This window comes from Clinocottus analis, unplaced genomic scaffold (assembly GCF_023055335.1).
Source record: "Clinocottus analis isolate CAN_PGR_092001 unplaced genomic scaffold, fCliAna1.0.p SCAF_4, whole genome shotgun sequence".
Taxonomy (NCBI): domain Eukaryota; kingdom Metazoa; phylum Chordata; class Actinopteri; order Perciformes; family Cottidae; genus Clinocottus; species Clinocottus analis.
The window spans coordinates 21,855,922-21,880,290 of record NW_027176153.1 but is presented as its reverse complement, the minus strand read 5'-3'; the positions used below and the strand labels follow the sequence as shown (position 1 = coordinate 21,880,290).

Genomic DNA, 24,369 nt, shown 5'->3' with positions numbered 1-24,369 from the left:
ACCCCTGCTGGTCATCAAGGGAACTACACAATGTTACGAACCGGTGTGACGTAGGTTCCTGTGACGCGCAGAAATTTTAAACTATCGTCCTTCTCAGTGATGGCGGCTTCGTTTCGTTCTCTCTCTGCAAGCTGTAATAACAAATGGTACTACACACGACAACAGATCGACAACAGCCCATCTCGGCGAGCTGGACTTGATCCCGACAAGGAGCTGTCCTACAGACAACAGGCGGCGAACCTGCTGCAGGACATGGGACAGCGGCTCAACGTGTATCTTTTGTCGATGGACGACTTGCGGCTCACCGAGCCGACACTAGCTTAGCTGGCTAGCTAGCTAGCTGGCGAAGTTTAGCTTCTCGTGAAGCCGGTTGGGCAAAGAACATGACCTGTGTGTTGTTATTGTGTACCGTTTGAGGGATTTTCGGCTGTTTGTCGTGTTTCCCCGGGTGATTTCACGCGGTGGTTCGTGTTTTTCACGACATTAACGTTGGCGAGCAGCTTTATCTCAGAGCGGCGCAGTTTAACCGGAGCAGGCCTGTGTGGTCGGCAGGCCTTCAGGACGGTAGCTTTTTTAGCTTTACCGCTTACTGTGGACGTTTGTGAAGAAACTGTGCCGCTTCAGTGGAACAACACTCTTTATAAACATTGTGTTTTTAGTTTGTATAACGTAAGTGTTTAAATAGTGTGTGTATTGAGCCAACGCTTGCATTTGTCCCAGTAGCGTTTTCCGGCTAACATTGGAAGCTAGCTAAGAGTTATGTTTGTTTGTCACTGGTGTGATATTGAGTTTTAGTTAAACCATATTTAGTCAAACCTGTTTTAGTTCTGTTTAGTTGCTATGCACTTTGTACAATGATGTTGCTGCGATACGTTGGTACTGTTTGCTACATTGTCCTTAACTGACCTGTATCAGGTCTCAACTTACAATAAACACAGCCATCGTGTACATGCATCGATTCTACATGGTCCAGTCGTTCACCAGATTTCACAGAAATGTAAGTATAGCTTTCACCCGAGGTCCTCTATACAGATGTTGTCGCTTGTGTTAAATCAACTCGTGAACTTATTTTTGTTTACCCTCAACAGGTTATTTCTCCCGCCGCCCTCTTCCTCGCTGCAAAGGTCGAGGAGCAGCCCCGAAAGCTGGAACATGTTATCAAGGTGGCCCATGCATGCCTCAATCCTCAGGATCCTTCACCAGATGTACGCAGTGATGTAAGTGTTGGGCCGTCGTCAAAATTGCCTGCAATTGTGCTCTGTCTTCTCCTGAGCTTTCCTGATGGGGTAGAGTTGTCATCTCCACAATACTACGACTGAAGGGGAATGTATTGTTTCATTAGCCGAATTTGTGAAGATTGATTTTGGTTTTGACTGATTATACATTTTTTTCTAATTGCAGCTTCAATGCTGATGATCTGTTATGGAATGTGTTTTTGGCAATAAGTTAACCGCTGAGCTTTCTTATTTATTCTTGCTTTTCACATTGGATTCAAACTGGGTACAATAACTTGACTTGTGTTTTGTAATGCACCACTTTGGCCGTTTTTAGATCGTGATCGATCTTGAAGGTGTCCACAATCTACTTTTCAAGCGAATCACAGAGATTGTGGTATCTAATGTCTTAGATATCTTTTCTCAAACTTCACATAACCTCATTGACCAGTGGAACAGCGCTATGTGAGCAAACCAACAGAGTGGTACAGCTCAATAGATGATTATGCTGATTGGATGTGATGCTTTCTTGAGTGATGTATTGTAAACCATGGGTGTGGTTTCGGTGTTTGTGAGACAACACAATGGCGGCTCCTGAAGATGTTAGAGTAGAGGCTGCGATACTATCAGGTATATTTGAGCCGGAGAGTATTTATAAATGGAAAGAATGGCACTGAAGGCTTTTCTCAATGGAAGAGATGTTTATGCTCTTCTCTCGATGCGCTTCAGTAGGAGTTTGATTGACAGCTGGTGTATCCAATCACCATCAAGCGCCTGCCCTATTCGTTGTCCTATAACGGCTTCTCAGGTGGCTCTGTGTAACGAACCATCTTGTGGGTCATGCAATGGGTAACATTGTTAGTTGTATAGGAATGATTTAGGTATGCAGTGTCAGATATTCTTGCCAACGATGTCTGTCAAGCAACGACAGGCTTTTCTAGAGCAATAAAACAAACCTATTCAATCGCCTTAAAAGAAAGAACCTAAAATAATATGCCAACGGTGCTTTACTCGGGGCGACACTGCCTCACTCACAGCTCATCATACTGAACAAAAACAAAATGGTCACCATTGACCAAAGCATTTGAGCAGTTAAAAAACATGACCGAAACAGATGATTGAGATGGTCCCAACATGTTAAGTGAAGGATATGCTTCCATTCAAAGCTGTTCAGTGTTGGATTTAAAACGCGGTAAAACAGAGTTATTGGAGAAAAATGTCTCCGATACTGACATTCAATATTGTCATTTGCAAGACTTATTTACTTGTATGAGATTTGCAGAATTTAAAAAATGCCATTTTGTGTGTATTTTTAATGAGTATTGTTTTGTGATTTTTTTTGCATTTGAGTACTGCAAAGTGTTATTTTATGGTGTTTTTATTTTTTTTATTTCTGGTAATAACTTCCAATCAAACTCTGTTTGTAATCACCATTTTGAAACCTGTGTATTATCTTATGCCGTAATGCAATGGTGTAAATGAAGATTGGGATTTTTTTGGGGGGCCGGATCGCAACACCATTTCCTCAAGTGTTGTTCCTTCTTGATACATGGTTCAAAGCAAAAGACAAAAATATATCCCAGTGTCTGTGTAGGTTTTCAGTGACCCAGGTTGTGTGATTATGTGATGTGATACTTATTTGTGAGGCTCTGTCAGATCCACATAAAAAGTGGGTTTTATGTATTTGACAACGGATGGAGGCTTCCCAGTGAGTAACGTGCCTGTCTCCTCAACCTCAGGCCTACCTGCAACAAGCCCAAGACCTGGTCATTCTTGAGAGCATAATACTTCAGACCTTGGGTAAGTTGGGAAGGAAAAACTGGGTCTCTTGCTTTCCCTCCAGGAACACATGTAATTATAAAAATAGTGCTAACCTGTTTTAACTTTTGTCCACAGAAAGTCCATGTTAGCAGCACAGGAAAGAGACATTTACGCTTAATATTAGCAGCACTTACCCACTGTTGCATTACAGTGTTTCTGCTTTGGTTTCTATTATGTCCATAACTTTTTACATTCCCCCCCTTTTTTTTCTTGTCTACATATTTTTTAAGCCATTTGTTTGAGGACTCCGACGAATCTCTGCATCCTGAACAATGGCTATTAGTATGTTTTCTCACTGGATTAATCTTTCCCCATGTTTTCAAGCTTGTAGGCAGTTGAAGAAGATAACTTGTTTTAAAACACCAAATTGTGTGTTTTTTCTTTTTTCTTAAACAAGTCAGTATCACGCAACAAAGCAAGAGTTGGGAAACCTGGATTGTATCGGCATGCATTTAATTTTTTCACATTCATCTGTTTTCACGTCGTCCAGGATATTATTGGAAGAGCCAAGTTAATCTCTGCAACACTTAGTTTGGTATAACAGTATTATTTTTCTGTTTTTCAGGGACTTGAATAATTAAATGAAATCTGTGGTGTATATGTTAGTTTGACTTCTGCATTTCATTTATCGAGGCTTGTCTCTTTTTGTCCCTTTTTTTTCATTTTTTATTTTATTTTGATTACAGCTTTTGAAATCACCATTGACCATCCTCATACTCATGTTGTCAAGTGCACTCAGCTTGTCAGAGGTGAGCATCTACTCTTCAATTTTGCTAAATTGTCTGTATGGTTCAGCATAATCGGAAAGTGCATGTTACATGATTAATTCGCAGGTTTTAAGTGTGTTTTTTTGCTCTATTGTTGTTCCAGCGAGTAAGGATCTGGCTCAAACATCATACTTTATGGCAACTAACAGGTATATTCACAGTTCACTGTAAAATATTAGATTCTGTGGTTTTAGGCATATGAACAGTAAAATTGAGCTGCATGTTTTCATATATTTTGTGGATATTGTGTACAATCCTCTAACTCAATATGTCTGCTCTCTCTTCTCTCTCTCCTTATGTTTTTTATTGCCTTCTGGGATGTATCCTGCCACGTAGTCTGCACTTGACCACGTTCTGCCTGCAGTACAGTCCGCCGGTGGTGGCCTGTGTGTGCATCCACCTTGCCTGCAAATGGTCCAATTGGGAGATCCCTGTGTCTACAGACGGCAAACACTGGTGGGAGTATGTTGATCCCACAGTTACGCTGGAGCTGCTGGATGGTATGTGCTGTAAATTACCTCGCAATGTAGATAATAACTCGCAGGAAAAATGTGTCTGAAAAGGAACTACAAGTCACACATCAGATACTTGATCTGAAGTTTTTCTTGCTCCAGCTGATCTTGTCTTCTCTTTTCCATGATTTATTTCAGAGCTCACACACGAGTTCCTGCAGATTCTGGAGAAAACACCCAGCCGGTTGAAACGGATTCGCAACTGGAAGGTACTAATTGTTTTAATTTTTTTTCCCTCATGTCTCCTTTTTGACTAACGGAGTTCAGCCAAGACATCCTGAATCAAGTGTACATTTATCATTGAATGACTGAACAGTGATGCTCTGTTTTCTCTGCTCCCAGGCTGGAGGTCAGACACCAAAAGCCAAGACAAAAGTTCAGGAGGACGAAGACCAAAGGGACACCATGATGAGCATGATCTCTATGGCCTCATCGGAGAGCACCGTGGCAGGCTTGATGAGCCTCTCGGCTCCACCTTCCGCCTCCTCTTCCTCATCCATCGGTGACAAGGACAGGGATGAACCTGGCAGTGCTGCGAGTTGGAGTGGAAAGGGCCAGGCTGCTTCTGACCAGGCAAACAACGAGGTTCACGCTCCAGCTAAGGTGTCGCTGAGCGAGTACCGGGCCAAGAACGCAGACGTCCTGGCTGCCCAGAAACGGAAGCTGGAGAACATGGAGGCCAGCGTGAAGAGGGACTATGCCAACGCTGCCCAGGCTCTCATTGGTCAGCAGCAGAGGAAGGAGAAGCAGCATCACCAGCAGTCCAGCTCATCCTCGTCTGACATGTCCAACCCGTCGCCCATTATTCTGAAAATCCCCCTGGAGAAGGAGAGGCATGAGAGGACCTCTCTAAAAATGCGCTTTCCTCTCTCTGGGGGAGGAGGCAGCGGGCACAGCGGCGGCGCCCGGGGTCAGGAGCAGGACATCAAAGTTCGAATACGAGTGCCTGAGAAGCAAAGAGGGAGCTCGGGAGAGGAGGGAAAAAGCAGGGACAAGCACAGAGAACGGTCTAACCACCACCATCATCACCACCATCACCACCATTCCTCTTCTACTGGTGCTTCACTCTCTTCTTCACACAAACATTCATCTAGTTCGAGTGGGACTGTCGGAGGCAGCAAAAAAGTCCCCAGCGACTCATCTAGAACAAGCTCATCGTCCTCTTCGGCGTCACGTAAGAGGACACACTCCCAAGATCCCACAGCAGGTGCTCACCCTGTCACTAAAGTCAGCAAGTCCTCCAGGAATCCCTACCAGCTACCCTCCCTGTCTTCCTCCTCTGGGCAAACTCTGGGGCCCGGCTCAGACATTCTCCCCGCCCTGGGTCTCCCCCATCACCAAGGGAGCTTTCCCCACTCCAAAGGCGACAAGACGGACACTAATGGGCACGGCGCAGCAGGGGGAGCCCAGTCGAATGAATACCAGGACACTTTTGAAATGCTGAACTCACTTCTGAGCGCACAGGGGGTCCAGCCGTCCCAGCCGTCCATGTTCAACTACAGATCCCAATATGGGGAATACCGGTACAGCGGTTCCAGGGGGAACAGGCCCCCACCACTCCCTTCAGAACCGCCTCCCCCACTGCCGCCGTTACCCAAATAAGTTCCCGATCAGGAGACGCATTATGTACATTGTCCTTGACATCCCCAATATCCATCTTGTTACATAAAGTATTTTTTTATTTAATTTAAATGTTTTTTTTGTTTTTCAACTCACCCAACATTTTTATAGGTTTCAGTGTGACAGCAGTGAAATGTACCGGTGAGATAAATAAGTAGTCAACCTTATTGTTTTTACACTTTTTGGGCAATAATGAGAGGCTTTAAAAGCTTGCAAAAATATGAGGAAAAAAAATACAGGAAAGTGTAGATAATAATTTTTAGCTCTTCTGGTAAACTCAAATAAAATGTGATAATGGGACCTGGTATTTTTTAGCATTACTGTTTTGGATCAAGTCATTGTCTTGAAATCATGAGGAAACTAAAAGATTTTCATCACACCTGTTAGTTAGGTCTTCTTTCCGATTGTCTTTTTATAATGTTTTTATAGTATGTTATTTATTAATTGAATGCTTTTAAAAATAAAAAAACAGCCCTATTTTATACTTTTTTTTTTTTTAAAGGTTTTCCCTCATTGTTCTTTTTGGGCAGAGGGATATTTCTTCATCAAGACTGTACAGGCTAGTTTGAGAGTGCATGTCTCCAAAGCCATCTTTTCAATATTTTTGTCCTTTTTATCTCTCTCCCCCTCCCTCTCCCTCGCCCATCCCCCCTCAAACAGCCATAATGTAAAAGAAATGTGAGAGCCCATCCCTGGTGTTTATCTATTTTATTTCTTCCATTATTAAGCTTGTACAGGGACTGTAAAATGTTTAAAACAAACATGAATTATTTTTTACATTTTGTTATGAAAAATTGCAAAAAAAGATGTAAATTAAGAAATCTTGTACTTTTTTTGTTTTAAGATTTTGTGTGTTGCAGTCATTGTTTTAAATGGTTGTAAAATATTAATAATCAGTTCTCTAATTATTACACTAATGGACAAAGTTCATACCAAGACAATATATATCTATGGTTTTATCAAAGGGTTCAAACATATCTTCACAGTATGGTCACAATGAAGGAATTGCCAACAAAAAAAATCCCTTATGAAAAGAAATGTGAGTTTTTAATTATGTCATGTAATTTAGCACATGTTAATCCATTTCTCCTGGAAGACCAGTCTTTTTGGAAATAGGCCGAATGTATCGATGTACAACCATTCTAAATGGTGTTGACCCGCAGCGTCCAAAAAACTGCCAGAAAGAAAAATATATATATTCCTGCTGGTGCTCACCTACTCTAATTAATTGAATTCATGATGAATTTGTTTGTTTTTTTTTAAATAGTGAAAGAGGTGCTACTTGTTGGCAAGAGAAATCGGGTATCATCTGTACATTTAATTCATACTAAGCTTTATGTGGTTTTAATTGTATAGTCTTACTGCTCTTAACCTGCTTTCTTTTATCAGTTTGTAATCAACTTAAAAAACGTAAACTATTACATACTTTATAGACATACAGGTACATTACATGAAAGATTACCTCTGTATTTAACCCATCCTAAGCATTTCAGAAGCAGTGGGCAGCTGGAAAGAACCTGGAGAGCAACTCTGGGTTCAGTATCTCGCTCAAGGTCCTTTCGACATGCAGACAGTAGCAGCCGGGGATCAAACACCCTACTTTCTGGTTCATGCATCACCTGCCCAACTTTAGCCGCCCTCAAAAACATATTTGTTTTGGACAGTAATGCAGTACAACAAATCATCAGCCATACAATTGTAATATATATTTTGTTCCCATAATTATATGGAAGATAAGCTGAAAAGATTACAGCTCTTTGCTCAGGCAGCAGAGGTTTATTGGTTATTCAACTCTTGGTTGTAACAGGGAAACAGTAAATGCACTGAATATTTATCTCACTAGGTTTGCCTACAATGCTAATGACAGTGTTACATGTATAATTGTTAGGCTATTAGAATAGATGCCCAATATATTGCCATTTTTGAAAATTGTTTTAATTGATCTGAACAAATTTAAAAATTCAAAGTATTAACTTTATGATGCAAGTCATAAAAAAGATGCTCATTTAAAAATAAAACCCATATGTGAGAAAACAATGGAAGACGCTCATGCAACCTAACAATGCAAAATCCAATAGCTACAGTAAGTTTCATGTTTTTCATGTCTTGGTGTTTTTAGCGACACTCAGGTCTGGAAATGAAACGTTTTGGGATTTTATTTTTGTTTTCAGTTAAAATGTTACATGTGAACACTGTTCTTTTTGATAATATGTGGTTGCTTTATTCTCAATTAAAGTCAATAAATATTTTAAGAAAAATCTTGCTGCATTACACGCTTCTGTAAAACTTCAGTGGTGCAGTATTGTGGGCGGAGTGAAAATATGTTTCGTTCATGCCACATTGATTGGCAGCTAGATTGGCCAATGAAATGCATTGAGTGTTGTCCAATCACAGCTGTGAGTGGGTGGGCTGATATTGCGCTTACAGTGGCAGTTACTGGGGAATGCAGGGAAACCTATGTGGTGTGCTTCGTAAGCAACTTGAACCGGGCCGGACCTTTGTGACAAACGGTAAGCAGTTACAAACAATAAAGGCGGATTTATTCATTTTCTGGCGTGGAGGCGTTTTGACATCAACAAAGCAGATGGTCTTCTGTTGCCGTTGTTCCGCAAAACTCCCTTTTTAGCTACAAATTGTGAAAAGTAGCGGTTGGCTAATGTTAGCAACTGCTAACAAAGATGGCCGCGCCATAACTGAAGCCCGACGCGCTAGCGCTACGTCTTTACGTTAGTACGGTTTACACTGTTTTTATGTTAATGAGCGTCGTTGATGTGAACGTGTCCCTATATTAACGTTAACGTACAAAGTTGTGGTGACGAACGTTAGTCACCCAAACTGAATAACAATAATAATACAATAACAGAATATAATAATATAATAACAGAAACGTTTGGTTTTACATGGTTCTTTCCAGTGAATATTAATAAAACGATATCGTGTTAGCTTATCCTAGTTTTGTTTGCCTCTGCGTGTTTACACTCTGCAACGTCACATTTGACAACTCGGACCTCTAGACCCGATAAATAATTCACATGTAATTTATTGTATTTATACATATATACTTTTTGCAATATGTAGCTAGTTAGAGTACCTATAATCTTACTATTTTATTAAAAGATTAATAGTGTTAAATGTTTTGTCTGACCAATGGTAGACAACCGATTTTGTTCTATTTTAAATTTGACACCATAATACCGAAAATGCTAAAGATTTCGAAAAAATGTATGTGATATATATGTCGTGTCTCAATGTTTTGTCTGAAAATATCAGAAAATAACAAGATACATTTAAAATAAATACTCATCAATAATGTGGATATGAGTAACTTAATGTATGAAGGTCAGAACATTCTGTATATTCACTTTAATATAATGCAGCCTTTTAAACCAAAAAAAGACAACGCTTGTGCCATATTACAATATCCACAATCTATGACAATATCAAGTCTTGTATCAATATAATCTTGATTGCTATCTATATTATATTGATATCAGTATAATTATATTATGCATGGCACTACTAGTGATGTTTTTAGTCTTTTGTTTTGTCTGACTGACATTACAACACCCAAAGATATTCAGTTTACTGTCATACAAGACACAGGAAACAAAAGGGCAAAATTATACTTTTGAGAAGCCAGAATGAAAGTGCTTGCTTGTTTTTCCAAATTTAAATAATGTATTAACCCACTGTCAAAATAATTGATTGGCTTATTAGTTGAACAATTGATTAATCAATCTACGGACTAATTGTTTCAACAAATCATTTTGGCAGGCTTGTAATGAACAGGATACGAATCCACGTTTTGCCTTCGAGTCGAAACCGAGTGACCCAGACGCCTCGTTCTCAGGAGCCCCAAGCATGCTCCTTTACCCAGCGACCATGCTCTCAGCCCCGCCTTGATGGCCTGGAGTTCTGCATCAAGCACATTTTGGAGGATAAGAGTGCCCCGTACAAGCAGTGCAGCTATGTCTCTGCCAAGAATGGAAAGCGCTGCCCCAATGCTGCACCCAAAGTTGAGCGCAAAGATGGGTGAGTGGAAAGTCAAACTTGAACTTGCTTTTAACATCAAGAAACAAGTTACACACATCAGCTTCATTATTAACTGTAAGTCTCAGTATGAAGACCCTTTCTTTCCCAATCACTCTTCCTGTTTTTTAGAGTGACGTTCTGTGCAGAGCATGCTCGCAGGAATGCCATGGCCCTCCGAGCTCAGATGAGAAAGGCGTCTTCCGGTCCATCCCCAGAGTCGCTGTTGTCCCAGCTTAGTGGATACAACCGTGCAGAGACTCGCAGCATTGACGGTGGGCGCTCTGAAGCTAGCCGTATTCTAGGTACAATGTTTTATTTAGACTTTTTCATTGTTTGCCCCATTTTATCTCATGTGCATTGATATTTATTCTGTATTATGTCAGGTGGGAATTGATGTGGTCAGTTATTTTGCAGTTTAACATTTGTAAATGTGATTTACATTTTTTACATCACCTTTTCTGGACAGATGAGGACAGCCTGAGTGAGGAGGAGCAGGGTCCTTTGGTTCTTGACCAAACATGGAGAGGAGACCCTGACAGTGAGGCAGACAGTGTTGACAGTGATCACGAGGATCCTCTGAAGTAAGATCAATTTAAGTTTTAAATCTAAACTTGCATTTTGATTTGGATTGTAGTGTAAATCTTAATTTTTGGATGTTTGCGTAGACATCCATTTACTGCCTTTGGCAATAGCTGTAACCCAGTTCATACTACAAATGAAACCAAGCAGGTATATATTTGGACAGGCAACAAAAAGAAGTGTGGCCAATCTGTATTTTCAAACACTAAAAAACAGGATTTTTGAGTGTGTGCTGATGTACAGCATTACATGCCCACAATGTAATGCACAAATGACCATTTTTCCGTTGAATACATTTTCTTTATTTTTTTCCTATTCTCAGACATGCAGGGGTGTACACAGCAGAGGAAGTGGCACTCATCACCCGAGAAAAACTCATCAGGCTCCAGTCCCTCTACATCGACCAGTTTAAACGCCTGCAGCACCTGCTAAAAGAGAAAAAGCGCAGATACCTGCACAACCGCAAAGTGGAGCATGAAACTCTCGGTAAGTATACAACAAAAGGGTTACTAAATATACTTTTTGCCTTGTTTACATACATGTTCATCAATTCTTTCTAGAAAATCACACCACATCCTGTCATGTTTACGACCTTAAACCCTGAGCTTTATCTGTACTTGTTTATGTTGCTTTCAGGGAGCAGTCTGCTGACGGGGCCAGAAGGTCTGTCAATCAAGGAGAGGGAGAACCTGAAGAAGCTCAAAGCTCTGCGCCGATACCGTCGTCGGTACGGCGTTGAAGCCCTGCTGCACCGGCAGCTTAGGGAGAGGAGGCAGGCTGTGACAGAAGGAGCATCTCAGGTGTGACCCCATCACAGTAGTAGTAAAACTAGGAGGCATTAATATGTTTACGGGTCAGTTCGTCAAACCGCAAAAAAATTGTCTCGCTACACCCAATATCTAGCCTTAAATAGGTTCAAGTTTATCTGTACAGGTTTAAAGATATCATGTCTGAAACTTCCATGGCTTTACTAGTGTACATGTGAGAAGGGAATTATCTTTGTTTTTTCGAGTGTTATCCAACAGCAAATGTTTTTATTGCATGCGAGATAACAGCTAACGAATATACTTAATATTCATTTAGAGCTGGGCGATAAACTGATTTGATTAATTCATTGTTGAAGACAAATGTTTACAGGAGCGATATGTCTTCAATAATTTTGTTTACGACAGCTAAAATATATAACATTTCAACTCATTTTTATTGGCATTGTTTTCTAATGGGTGATTCATAGTTCTTAAGAAAGGATTTTTTATTTTTTTTTAAGGTACTTTTTTTGTCTTAACATGTCTTTTTCACTTTGTTGTAGCAACTCTCAAGAACGGTGCACGAGAAGTGCATCTCCTTTGAGGAGGGAACCCGATGTACCAACCCCTCCCTGCCCATGACTCGTCACTGCGTCTCACGTATCCTCAATGAGCTTTTCATTATGTGTTTGGAAAATAGTGTGATCGTTTGCATACAAAACAACCTGGGTGCTCTTTCAGAAAGCAGATTTACCGAACTCCTGAGTTGACTAAACCTTAGATGGAAACCGCTGATCAGAGTTTGTTCAATCAAGTCTCAGTTCATTTACTCTAAATTACGCTTGTTCGTGGTGAATGAAATGTCATCATCAGTGAAGCTTTGATTTCACAATTCACCAAAGTAATTTCTACCACTGGACCATGAACCTTCTCACTCAGAATAATTAAGGCCCCTGAATCGATTGAATATATTTTCAATTTAAACCTGTTTTTTTTTCTTAATTAGTTTATCTACTCATTGATCCATCTCCACCATGGCCCTGATCAAGACGAGCAGCTTGCAGTAGCTGTTGGTTTCAAAGGTGCCTACAGAAAGTCCTTCCTGTGGTCTGTTGATTTTTCCCAGAGTTATAAAGGGACTAATCTTTTCAGTTGGAAGGAACAAAATCCCTTCTCAACCTACCTTCATTTTAACCCCAACTCACTGAGGGTATTCTCATGTTTTCAACAAGATTTACATTGTTGGTTTTTCAAGAAAGTTGTTGTATTGCAAGTACTTAACTTTGTGTGTTTTGAATTATCGTTTTAGTTGATGCGATGACGTCAACATATTTGGTTTGCATAATGCGTATGTAGGAAGAAGTTGCCACATCAGGTCAGAGCTGCGAGCCCTGTTATCGTATATCATATTCATGAACTACTGTATTGTCTTCATACACACCCTGTTAAGGATTACATAAATCATAAAGAAACAAAGGTTGAATATCCTGTAAACGATTTCTTTTTAGGCTTTAAAATATTTACTCAAATGAAGATTTTTAAGACTTCCTGTTTTCTAGATCATCTAAAAACGAATAGGCCTTCTTTGTGTCATCCCTACACATGTAAATGGTGCTTTTGGAGTTCCATAAATGATTTTCTGGTGCGCCCGCCGACAGCAAGGATAATCTAAGATTAGCATTTCAGTCTTTGACTGTTATTACAGTCTAAAAATTTTGAGTTTTGAATCCATCTGGGGCAAACAACATCCATTTTGCCAGCGATAATCTTGACTTCATATTTCTTCAGTCATTAATAATATCCATGTCAAAACTATTTTACTTTTGTGTGTATTTGTGTGTGGACGTCATTGTCCTTGACAACCAGACACTCAGATATCTTCCAGGACAGCAATCAGGTGCTTTTCAAAATGTGCCCAGGCCTGAAGGATGTCCCATGTGAACGCAGCGTGCACATGGGACAGTCTGACGATCCTCGCTGCCCGCTCCACCTCACCCTGCCTCCCCCAATGTACCAGCCCGAGCAGGAACCTCCACCACAGGAGCAGATCACCACTGCGACCAGAGACATGTATCTGAGTGCTGCAGAGCTTCAGCCCACAGAGAGCCTTCCCCTAGAGTTCAGTGATGTACGTAGACATGACCTACCCCTACCACTGTCCTCTAATGTATATGCATTGTATTAAAAATGTGAGTGCCACACTTATTGTTAGGTTGCTTGGCCAGGTCAGACCTTGACATGCTACAGGAGCCTGTTTAGCTCAAACTTGCTGTGAAGTTGAATCGGAAATATGTTCTCATAACAAAAGAACCATGCCATTTTGTTTTTGAGGCCACTTCTAAAGGGTCTTGATGCTGTTTTGAGTATGGTGGTTGTGCTCAATTAAGTCAACAAAAGAGGGTAAAACCAGTGGCTAATTATGCAGGTTTGAAAACACCCTAACACCGAAAATGCACCAAGCAGTAGTTGAATTGTGGCCTGCGTCGAGCTGCAGCGCATTATCTACGGAAAAGATTTCTGCAGTGCAGTGCGGCCGAGCTAAGAGTTTGGGAAAGTTTGACTTTAATTGCAGCCAGAAAAATACTCAAATAGTCAATCGGCCATATATTGACAGGTTGAACTATTTCACAACGTTTTTTTTTTCCCTTCCCGAAACACGTCTCCCGGCAGCAGAAACATTGTTGTGCCATGCTGAACTTCACATGGTTTATTTCTGGCGTAAACTAGTACAGACCGAGCGACCCGACCCGGTCTGCTGTGTGATAGTGGGTATGTGAGTTTTTTAGAGAGAATTCAAAATGATTGTAAATTGTTGATATATATAGATAGATATGGAGGAATGGACTTAAACCAGAACCATAAAAGGCAGAAATGTATCCAGCAAAAGGTTGAAATACTACAACCGGTACCAAAACTTGTTTCTGTAGTGCAGTGACTGTTTGCAACTCTTAACAAGCCACTGAAGGGCTGTCCCCGTCAGATTTAGTTGAGATGTTGTCCTGATGATCTAAATTTACGATTCATTCCACAAATCTCTTTAGCTCAGTATTTGCCGTTTTATTACTGTACAATGTTTTATTAAAAAAAAGTATACACACCAATTTGGGCAGAAGAGAACACTAGATCACAAAATCAGAAACTTCTCCCACAAACAAAGCAGCGACACCTGAAGCTGATTGCATTGATCCAATTATCCCAAAACGAGGACGCTCCGCCTGGTGGTCGGAGGTGTAAACATAAATAAAACATATATACATACAACTTCAAATGGCTCCTACAAGTTTTATGTTAAGCTTTAGATTTCATCCTATTATACAGGACCTGGATGTGGAAGGGGACGGCATGCAGGGCCCTCCTTCCCCTCTACAGTTTGACACGGCCCTGGCCCTGGAGGACCAGACCATCAGAGCCATCGCCGAGGGCCCGATGGACATCCTGACCGGAGAAGACCCGGACCAGGCCGACCTCGACGCCTCGGGACAGCTCTCGGAGAGAGATGTGGATGCCATCATGCATGATCAGGTTAACTCTCAATCAGGGGCCTCTTGAGTCTTTCTCTTGAATGCTTGTGCCCATACGCTGTTCATTGTATGTAATGTATGGGTCTAATAAAATATTGGTCACAATCTTTGTCAGTACAATATCAATTATAAAGGGTGTCATGTTGTGCGATTGATGACTGGTAGACTGTAGAAGAAACAAAAGCATCTTAAAGGTTCTTTGACAAATGTAACAACGGTATTTTTGTCACATTTTATGGCGTAGGCGAGGTGAGTTTATTTGTATACCACATTTCAACAAGGGGATTCAAAGTGCTTCACATAGAACCATTAAAAGTATCAAAACATAATACAGAAGAAAACATGATTTAACAGTTAAGAACATTCATTAATGCATTAAAACAGTCAGATAAATAAAAGTTGCAGAGCAGTTTAAGAAATAAAATGCAGTAGTGTCTTAAACAATATGGCCAGGTAAACATTGTTGCTTTTTTATTTTTCTTGCCACAATGGTTTCTGGCTTTTTATTTCCAAACATGCTTCCAGTGTAAATGATGGGGAACCAAATCCTCAGTCACTGTTCTAACAAGAGACGGACTTCACACCAAGGAAACCGTCCAGTGAAGTGTTGAGAGGGACTTTTAATACTAAAAAGATAGACACACACATTGGCTTCAGATAATCTATGGAATATACTTTTTGCACAGATACACATCTGTGTATTATGTCTCATCTTGTACACTGGGAGCATGTTGGGAAGGGATCTCTTCGGCCGATACAAACTGGCAGGAAAAACTATTTGTTAATGAAATCTCTCAGCTTGCGTCACTAATGTTTGTAAAATGTAGGACAATCAACTAGTTCTGGCTGCAGTGTGTAAAAAAAAAAAAAAAATCGGAAAATATAGATTGGGATAGTTGTCTTTTATTGGAATATCTATTTTGCGGGGAGGTTAAAGGCTTTGACCTGAATATCCTCGGTTCAAGTCTCTGAGAGGACTTTTTGTTGCAAGTCGTCTCCCGTTTTTCTCTCCACTCAGTTTCTGTCATCCATCTACTGTTGACTGACTATCAGGACAGAAAATGCCCCCATTTAAAAATAAAAAGTTACATGTTTATTTTTTTATCCCCAAAAAACATGCATGTTGCCAACAGTGATTGACCAAAACATAACAATAGTTACCCATTAAATAATACTCCAATTGAAACGGTATATGTTCAAAAACATTGTTTAATTATAAAACTATTAAAAACTAAAACAGAAAATCTCACACTGCAAAATAAGTTGATTAAGATTAAAGTCATTTCAAATCACAGCTTATTACGTCGTACTAAGAATTAACTGCTTGTGCCGTCACATCCTGTAGTCTTACTGGGAATTAAAGCGTCCATTCACTTAACCTTTAATTCCCTGTCCTCTGAACCAGCTGTCAAACTGTCTTCATCTGGCTGACGAAAAATTTATATGAACAAAAATAGTTTTTACTAAGTCGTTTTGTATTTTTGTATATAACTCACTGAACGTGATGTACTGAGCATGTGGTCCTGTCTGTTGCTGCAGCGCATTGAACGGTTGTAACAGTAAATTTCCATCATTTGCCAGAGTTTTGAGGCCTGCGGGTCTCGAGACAGTTTTCCATTCAAACACTTTGCAAATTTTAACTAAATTTGCAGAACAAAATTGCAGATGCATGCATCTTTTCCATCCCACGATTGTTCTGTGAATGTTGAGACGGGTGTGGAAGAAGCTCCACGCGTCGGCCGGACTTCACTCACAATGTGACGTCGTGCCACTGTTTTTAATTGAGGACCAAACGATTTCACCACACTTCTGTCAACCATCCTCTAAAATCTGAACGGGCTTTGAAGCAAGACGTTATAAAAACAAACCACTTGAAGCAAGTCAGTAAAGAAACCAATCATTTTTTTTGTTGCGTCTCCACATTCTTGTACTTCATCTCAGACACACATGTAGGAATTTCCACCATGACATCAACACAAGTAAGCAAAGTGTTCTTTTGGCTGTAAATTACACCTCATTTTAGTCACAACAGCAGAGAGAATGTGCCAGTATCCTTCCTAACTTCCTGTTCTTCCACCTAGGTGGTGTCAGACGTTGGAGGAGATGAAAAAGAAGACGCCGACGATGATTCACTCCAAGACATTGTCTCTGCTGCAGTCGATGCTGCGAGATGAAACTACAGAATTATTCATGTAAAGAATATGTTTCACTTTCACAGATAACTTAACCATACGTTCATTACAATACGTTCATTTGTTGTACTTATGGTCATCATGTGGATGTTTTTTTTCTGGGTGTCTGTTTAAATAAAAGGAGGACACTCATCTTTCGTCCACAAATATACAATTTGATGATATATTTGTTGAAGTTAATGATCTCCAGATAAATAAAAAACTTTATGAATCCCTAGTGGGGAAACATTTGTCACCATCGACAACAACAGACTTACACAGACAAGGTTAACAAAAACACATTACAAGAACAAACACCAGAAAATGCCATATGAAACAAGACAACAAGACACATAACTGACATAAAAAGATGCTAAATATAAAAACCACAACTAAAGGTGTTCCAGATTGTTGAAAGTGTGGTAAATGTTGTGTTTCAACACGTGGAGCTAGTCCCAAACATCCAATGAGCATAAACAAAATGACAGGGTAGCACATCCCAGATTTAATAATCCGGGAGGACAAAACACAAACAATTCAATATTGCATTGGTTTACAATACAATACACACACACAACCTTCTTCGGAGCGTTTGAAGTACACAGATTAAGTTAATATATGTACATATGTTGAAAGTATGCTAATGCATGTTTCATGGCACGCGAAACACATTCATCCTAAAACAAGAAAAAAAAAAAGTATACTGAAGTTATGTTTGGCAGCATGGGGACAGCCTCCCCAAAAAGGGAAGAAAAAAAAATTGGGGCGGGTAATGCAATTTCATGCAATGACATCACTTTTCCTCAACCCAAAACACTAAACGCCGAGGCAGAGAATAGAAAGCGGCTGCTGCTGCTGCTGCTGCTGCAGGGGAGGACGCTTCCAAAAAAGAGCAGAAGATAGACATGTTTTAAAAGGAAAAACTAGTATATGTGTCTTTTATTCATCATGGAGAGGCAGCGTCGTCTTCGACCGTTTCCAACCAAATGAGGTGAGTTTTTTTTTTTTTTTTTTAAAACAACCAGGAAAAATGCCGTTTCATGTCCGCTTGGTCGAGAATACCGACAGAGGCTGTTGTCGAGCTTTTTCATTGATTTAACGTCTCCGGTGAGGTGTCGGTGTCGGTGTGAGCGAATGTAGCCTCGAGCTAAACGTGTTGGCTCTCTTCCTTCAGCCATGAACGCTCCCGGTGTTTCCCGACGGGTTTTGCGGGAGAAAAACGCGAAGGGCGTAACGACATGACGGTTCCCCGTGTCGGTCGGTCGGTCGGTCGGTCGGGTGTTGGTGGGGGGACGCATGTCGGTGCAGGGTTTGGTTTTCTTTTTGGAGGGCCTGTCCCAAGAAATACCAAATTACATTTTTACTGAACCGAAGTCTGTTTTTTTTTGTTCAGTTGCATGAACATGCTAGCTTCATGTCGCAGTTGTAGCCTCATATTTAGGGGTGAAACCTTTAAAAAGGGGGACATGGAGAAGGAACTGGCATCCAAGTCCTAACGGTACTTTTTTTTTTTTTTGCTTCCTACAATGACGATGAAAAAAAAAGCTTCTTTTTTCTTAAATGAGGGCAACACAACCCAAAGAAACCGTGCTACACCTTCAGCAGGCTTAAATCAACCAAATAATGAATGAATTAAGGTGTGAATATGTCTGCAGCAGGGACGTAGTGGAGGATGAACCACCCTGGTTTTTGGGATGTGAAGTTTTGAGGGATGAAACGCATTGATCAGTGTTTTGCTTCATCACTCGTCTGCAGGGATGTCAGTCTATTTTTACCAGCTGGTTTAAAGTCCCCTCCGCTCATAAATGTGCATATATTTGCATCTCATGGATGTTTTGAGCTTCACTGCACAGCATGATGTTTCTGCAGAGTTTGATACGAGCAGGTATCAAAAGAGGGGAAGTTATGGAAGTGCATGCTAGTTTTGCAAGCCGAGTGATCTAATTATATGCAACATACAACTTGCATCGCACATACAACTGAGAAAATATCTCAGTAAAAGTGGAACCTGTATATAAATATATCAGTATCTGTGTATTATGTTTGTATATAAGCAATACCATTACATAGTTTGTACACTATCGTTTTTTTTTTTACATTAGAAGATGTTCCACTCAGTATCTAGTGGTAAAAAATCAAACAACAAAAAAAGGGATCTGACAATATTTGCGATCAGACAGGCTCTGTAAACACTTTACAATCTGTAAAGTGAGAGGACAAGGAAGTGAAAACAGTCATTTGACAGATTTCCATTCAAGTGTTGCACACATTTGGCACAAGGAAATGCAAACAAATGCATGTTTCCATCCACTATACTGTTACATGAAGTGATTAAAAGTGCGCCGGTGGATGGAGTTCAGTGTTCAAAGCACCAAAGTAATACATTGCGGCTAATCCCTATTTTCATTATTAATCAACAAATCATATTTTCTACAACATTTAAGAAAACAGAAAAGCGGTTGTCAGTCTCCGAAAGCCAAAGGTCACATTCTCAAATTGCTTGTTTTGTCTGACCAAACTTAACGATCATATAAAACTAAGAAAAGCAGTAAATCCCCACAACTAAGAAGCTTTAACGGGGGCTCGGCATTTTTTGTTTGAAAAATAATTGACAAATAGTTTGAGCTTTTATGAGGGGTGCTCCCCTCAACGCAATGGACTGGATTGGTGCCCATCTTTGCCAGTGCAGAAACTTATTTGGAGCAGTGTTGGCAGGGAACGCGTGTTGTTGGATCATACTTCAACAATGCTGCTATTCAGTAAATGTGACACCACATTTTCTGAATGGCATTCTAGTCACGAGGAGCGGATTGTTTCTTGTTTGTTTTCCACATTGCTAGGGATTTTATTGGTCATAAAACATGCGCACGGTAATCGTAATACATTGTCAGGCCTTTTCTGGGATTAAACAAGAATTGTGATATCCAAAAATATTGCTGTGTAACTATTCCAAAGTCGGTTTGAAGCGGAAAAACAACCACGCTTAATGATCTGTTGGTTTTAGGCCAGATATAAAAGCTCACGCTGTTTTCATTGTCTCATCATTTTTTTGAACAAAGACCAAACTTCAGGTCACAAGAAATGAGGATGGAGGGATTGTTTGAACTCTGGCTGGCGTTCAGGCTGTAAAAATGTTTAAGTTTCACTGGAGATCTCCTATGAAATGCTCAATGACTCTTTGCAAAAATTACGTATCCATCACTCTTTTTCCAAATTCTATGTTGATGTAATGTTGTAGCTTGCTGCTTTTGGCTGTTGCAGACAAATGCAGTATATCATGTAAGGAAGGATTCATGGCACAGAGGCTCATTGAAACAGTGACCTCATGATTAGAGCAAAGTGATGGACTCGCTTCCTGAAAAAAAAGAGGAAACGATACGGTTTGCTTTGCTTCTTTCCTTCTCCAAACATCCCAACTTCACCAGCCAAAATGCAACTCAATAGCCAAAAGTTCAGTCTGTGATTTGGTGCGTGCTAAGCTAGTACCCGTGCCATCGCTGAATCTCCAACGGGCAAATAAATGAGCTTTAAAACCTTTTGGAAACCATGTGCGAAAATCCTCCCGCTCCAATTTGAAGTCCCAGCATGCCCCATTCAAACAATATTTTGGCATAATATACGTAATTTTTCCATTTATGAACCGAACGACACAGTTTTTTTGACTGAAACTCCTTCCTAACAGGCCAAGGCTTTGTTTTATTGTGATTTTTGTTGCACATTTTGATTCTTTAGGTCCTAATCTTTCCAAAAAGGTGTCTTATTGACCGCTCCAGGAGGCATGTTTGGGGAATCTGGCTCATATCATGCTTGATGTTCATAGTTATTAAGTGATTTCTTTTGCACATATACATTTTTTTTCCTGAGACTTTGCTGAACAAATACATACAATAAACACAAGTATTGCAATCAATTTGGGCTTCCTACGATGACTCGAACACAGAAGAAAAACACTCACACACAGGGAAAAAGAGGTCGAGAGACAACAGTGTTCAGCCGGCTGCCGGCCGAACAGCCAACGACTCTTCAGATGTTTCCTTGAAAACGCAGAAGAACCCTCGTTCACAATAATTCACTAAATGTTTACTATCGGGGAGGCAACTCATTAAAATATGTGTATACGATGGAATAGCGCCACTAGAATATACCACCAAGTTTCTGTTTTTCCTGCCAAAGTTGTTCTCGACCCGCCCATCCAAGTGAAGAAAGAATACGTATTTTTGGAGCGGAGCGAGACCGTGAATTCAAAGTTTACTCTATTGATTTTCGTGGATCCGCGGCTTCTCTTTCGGAGGCGGATTTAAGAATGAACGTGTCACATTTGGAACAACATTCGGTCAAGAACACAAAGCGCCCGCTGGCGCTGTGAACGCTCTCTGTCCTGAGGAATGAGCTCAGAGCTGCAGATAAATGTGGTTCTACTCTCCGTTGGCTGCGTTACGTTTATGGACCGTGTGCTCCATGTTTGAGCTTGATTGAAGTTTTTTTTTTGCGAGACAGGCTCTGTCCCAGCGCAACTTTTGAGATTGCATATCCGAGCCGCGCCGCATTACATCATGAATAGTCGAGCCAGTGACTTATTCGAGTGTAATGGGCAGTATAAGTGCTCGCTCGCTCTGTTCGCCTCTAATTGTTCACAGATGTTCTGCACGCCTTTGTGTCCCACATCTTGTTGCAGCCACAGACGGTGCTCAGACTTTTATTATGGAGGGGGAACGTGGCATGGAGTAAGTGTTTAATTTGGCCGTTTGGTCCCGTTAACTGGTTTTGGTTATTTAATAGGCTTTGAAGTCCACGGAAAAAAAAACATGATACAGTTGAAATGATGAATCCAGCACTTGATTGTAAGTACGCAGGTGATTTTTTTTAAAAGCAGGTATCTGTCAACAAGCCCGACGACAAACAAGACGAGTCACAGAGGAAATGAAATGAGGAAGCGCCACAATGAGCACTTTATTCCACCAACTGTCACTAAGACGATTAATCGTAGTTGATCTACTTTGATCCTCTTTCAATGAAAAGATTCTCACTTTCACAGCAATTTAGAGCTGAAATGATGAATTGATTATTCAATTGGTTAATCAACACATCATTTGAAGACGTCACGCGTTTCTCTGGGAACTTGTCGTGGCCGTAGACTGAAATGATTGATCAATAATTATATTAATCATTAACTGCTGCCCTGTTGCTATGTGCTGATATGTTTTAAGATTAACCAATTTAATGTGTTTATTCATAGAAAATCTGTCAAATTTGTCCAACTAGTCGTCTAAAGTCTAGTAATCTTTTTTTGTTGTTTGTTGCTTGAAAGTCTTGAAAAAGTGCAGCTTTAGGCGAGCAAAAGACCTTCCAGACTCTCAAGGTCAGTCTGTTTGTGAAATATCTCTTTCTCAGGTCGTAGTACAGCAGATTTAAAGGGAGGAAACAGCAACAGGATAGTAATTTAGTCCGTTTAAAGTCTAGAAGGGGAGCGCAGACGGGCCAGAGCCTCCTGCAGTCGGCCTATCTCTCCAGTATCTCACCCCTCCGCCCCCTCCTCTATATAAACGGCCATGCTTTGAAGAAAGACCAGGCTGTGGCTGAGACCTCCTTATCAGCTGTGAGTTTAATCACGCCGCCGTCTGATGCTTGCATGCAGGTACTGTAGTTACCATGGTTATACACCAAAGGCTGCAGCCTGCATTAGCGTCGCGAAATATTCGTTCCCTACCCCGCTGAGTCGGTGCAAAACAGCAGAGCTCACAGCGGGAGAGGAGACTGACGGAGGGCTCAACATCCCGACTGTTTACACAATGCAAATATTCAGATCAAAGGGATATTATCTTCTCCTGCATTGTCTCCTCCGAGCCGAGTCACCTCCACTGGAATCTTATCAGGATTATTTGCACGCAGACAAAGTCAGAACAACTCGAAAGCGCATTGGCCTCGTCTTCTCCATCTTCACGCCGCCCGCCGTGTCTGACACATGCGTGATTTTGGATGTGCTTAAGGCATTTCTAATAGTGTACGACAGAGAGCGCAAAGAGCTCCCACTTACTCAAAGCCCACCCTACAGAGGAATCTGTGGTCAATACAAACATTGAAGTTGGCAAAACACTGCTTTTAGCTGCTGCAGCTGCAACAAACATTCAATTCATCCGTCTGGCCAAAGAAAATATGGCCAGGAATTTAGCTTTAATCAATTCAAGCAAACCGGGTCCCCGCCACGTCCTGTTTAGACAAAAAAGGATTAAGAAGACATCATTTTATTCCGTTTTTTTATGTTCACACAGCCCATTATATTCCACGCTGAGATTTACGACCCGCGCTGACTCGGATTAACACTGTGTAGATAGAGAATAACAGCGAGAGTGGGAGGTATTTTGTCTATATGCAGGCTGTCTTGTATCCTAACAGTGCTCCTTTGTATACTGCTGCAGTTTATTTTCATTTGTCTTTAAATAAAGTTGTTATTGAGAAGCTTTATGCAGCTCCCACCCACCCTTTCAATACCGAAACCCTCTCCCACAAGGTGCCTTAGTGAACTGCTGCTCCTGCTGCTGCTTCAGTGTTTTCAAATCCCCACGAGCTTCCTGCTTCACAGCTCAAACCCATATGCCTTGAAAAACATCAGCAATCCCCCCATGGAGATCACATTTGTCGGTGTGATGGAGCGCAGATTGTTTGGAGGCTAAAATAAGGATCTCCATGTATGACCCTCCACATTATCTTTGACTCGGTACCATAAATAGGTCTTCCTCTTGGCCAGACCTTGGGAAAAGGATGCGGATGATGAGTACGCCGTCTCCTGGTTGACTTTGAGCCGTCGCGGCTGGTGGCCAGATGTGGACACGCTGCCCATCGGCCCGGCCGCTCACGCTCCTTTTTTATCTGGTCTGTCATGGAGTTCAGCTTTGACTGGCTGCTGAGCTCACCCAATGCTACACAGTTGAATTCACAAAATACGTAGTATGATACGACATAAAACCTGCGCTCCACGATGGCTTTATTTAAACAAAAGCACCCAAACATTCATCCGTCGCCATCCCGGTGATCGAACATCTGCGGTGATGCCGCAGGCCGCGCGTTAGCTCGTCGGTTGCGTTTCCAGTCGACGCTCCACCCTCGACTTATACACAAAAGTCTCTCTCCGTCGCTGTTGTGGCTGCAGGCGGGTCTTCCAGCGCCAGTGTTCAGTTTTGCACTCGCCACGGGCGCGACTGACTCGCATGCCAGTCATCCTCCGTGGGTCAAGCACAGGCGTCGGTACTCGCCGTGTATTCTGCGACTGGGTAACATGAATACAGGAGCTGCTGCAGCTGCAGCCCTGCAGAGAGCTGGTCAGTGGTCGGGCTGATGTGACCCGTTTTGATCCTGGCAGAATAGGTCACCATGTTGATCTAGAGCAGG

At 41.2% G+C, this 24,369-nt stretch overlaps 3 protein-coding genes and 1 non-coding gene across 6 annotated transcripts in view; all 4 read left to right on the top strand.

The window, feature by feature from the left end:
- The first annotated feature begins 92 nt into the window (after positions 1-92).
- Positions 93-6,006, top strand: ccnt1 (cyclin T1). 2 transcript variants are annotated; one of them, XM_068597153.1, is made up of 9 exons: positions 93-272; positions 916-997; positions 1,089-1,217; positions 2,954-3,014; positions 3,722-3,784; positions 3,906-3,951; positions 4,139-4,302; positions 4,453-4,523; positions 4,657-6,006. In XM_068597153.1, exons 1-9 carry the CDS (start codon positions 100-102, stop codon positions 5,914-5,916), a joined length of 2,049 nt encoding a protein of 682 aa, XP_068453254.1. In that variant the 5' UTR covers positions 93-99; the 3' UTR covers positions 5,917-6,006. The 2 variants fall into 2 exon arrangements, with proteins under 2 accessions (XP_068453254.1, XP_068453253.1); XM_068597152.1 differs by having other exon boundaries at positions 3,897-3,951.
- A 2,363-nt stretch (positions 6,007-8,369) lies between these two features.
- Positions 8,370-17,145, top strand: kansl2 (KAT8 regulatory NSL complex subunit 2). Of its 2 annotated transcripts, none has more exons than XM_068597082.1 (10): positions 8,370-8,444; positions 9,709-9,966; positions 10,096-10,238; positions 10,433-10,547; positions 10,868-11,031; positions 11,182-11,345; positions 11,855-11,951; positions 13,166-13,419; positions 14,610-14,813; positions 16,894-17,145. In XM_068597082.1, the coding sequence occupies exons 2-10, from the start codon at positions 9,716-9,718 to the stop codon at positions 16,984-16,986; spliced, it is 1,485 nt and encodes a 494-aa protein (XP_068453183.1). In that variant the 5' UTR covers positions 8,370-8,444; positions 9,709-9,715; the 3' UTR covers positions 16,987-17,145. The 2 variants fall into 2 exon arrangements, with proteins under 2 accessions (XP_068453183.1, XP_068453182.1); XM_068597081.1 differs by having other exon boundaries at positions 10,096-10,268; positions 16,894-17,144.
- Positions 12,326-12,458, top strand: LOC137801234 (small nucleolar RNA SNORA2/SNORA34 family). The gene has a single exon (XR_011079701.1). It is a non-coding gene; the product is annotated as a small nucleolar RNA SNORA2/SNORA34 family (small nucleolar RNA).
- A 660-nt stretch (positions 17,146-17,805) lies between the features above and the next one.
- The window catches only part of nckap5l (NCK-associated protein 5-like), a 34,574-nt gene continuing 28,010 nt past the window's right edge, over positions 17,806-24,369 (top strand). The window contains exon 1 of the mRNA XM_068597079.1: positions 17,806-17,974. The gene's annotated coding sequence lies outside the window, so the exon portion shown is untranslated. The remainder of the gene's footprint in view (positions 17,975-24,369) is intronic.

Excerpts from the sequence above, each read along its gene's own strand:
- kansl2 (XM_068597081.1), top strand. The coding sequence starts at position 9,716 with ATGAACAGGATACGAATCCACGTTTTGCCTTCGAGTCGAAACCGAGTG. Across the intron at positions 10,269-10,432 it reads TGAAGCTAGCCGTATTCTAG|ATGAGGACAGCCTGAGTGAG; the intron begins GTACAATGTTTT and ends TTTTCTGGACAG. Across the intron at positions 14,814-16,893 it reads ATGCCATCATGCATGATCAG|GTGGTGTCAGACGTTGGAGG; the intron begins GTTAACTCTCAA and ends TCTTCCACCTAG.
- ccnt1 (XM_068597152.1), top strand. The coding sequence starts at position 100 with ATGGCGGCTTCGTTTCGTTCTCTCTCTGCAAGCTGTAATAACAAATGG. Across the intron at positions 3,952-4,138 it reads TACTTTATGGCAACTAACAG|TCTGCACTTGACCACGTTCT; the intron begins GTATATTCACAG and ends CCTGCCACGTAG. Across the intron at positions 4,303-4,452 it reads TACGCTGGAGCTGCTGGATG|AGCTCACACACGAGTTCCTG; the intron begins GTATGTGCTGTA and ends GATTTATTTCAG.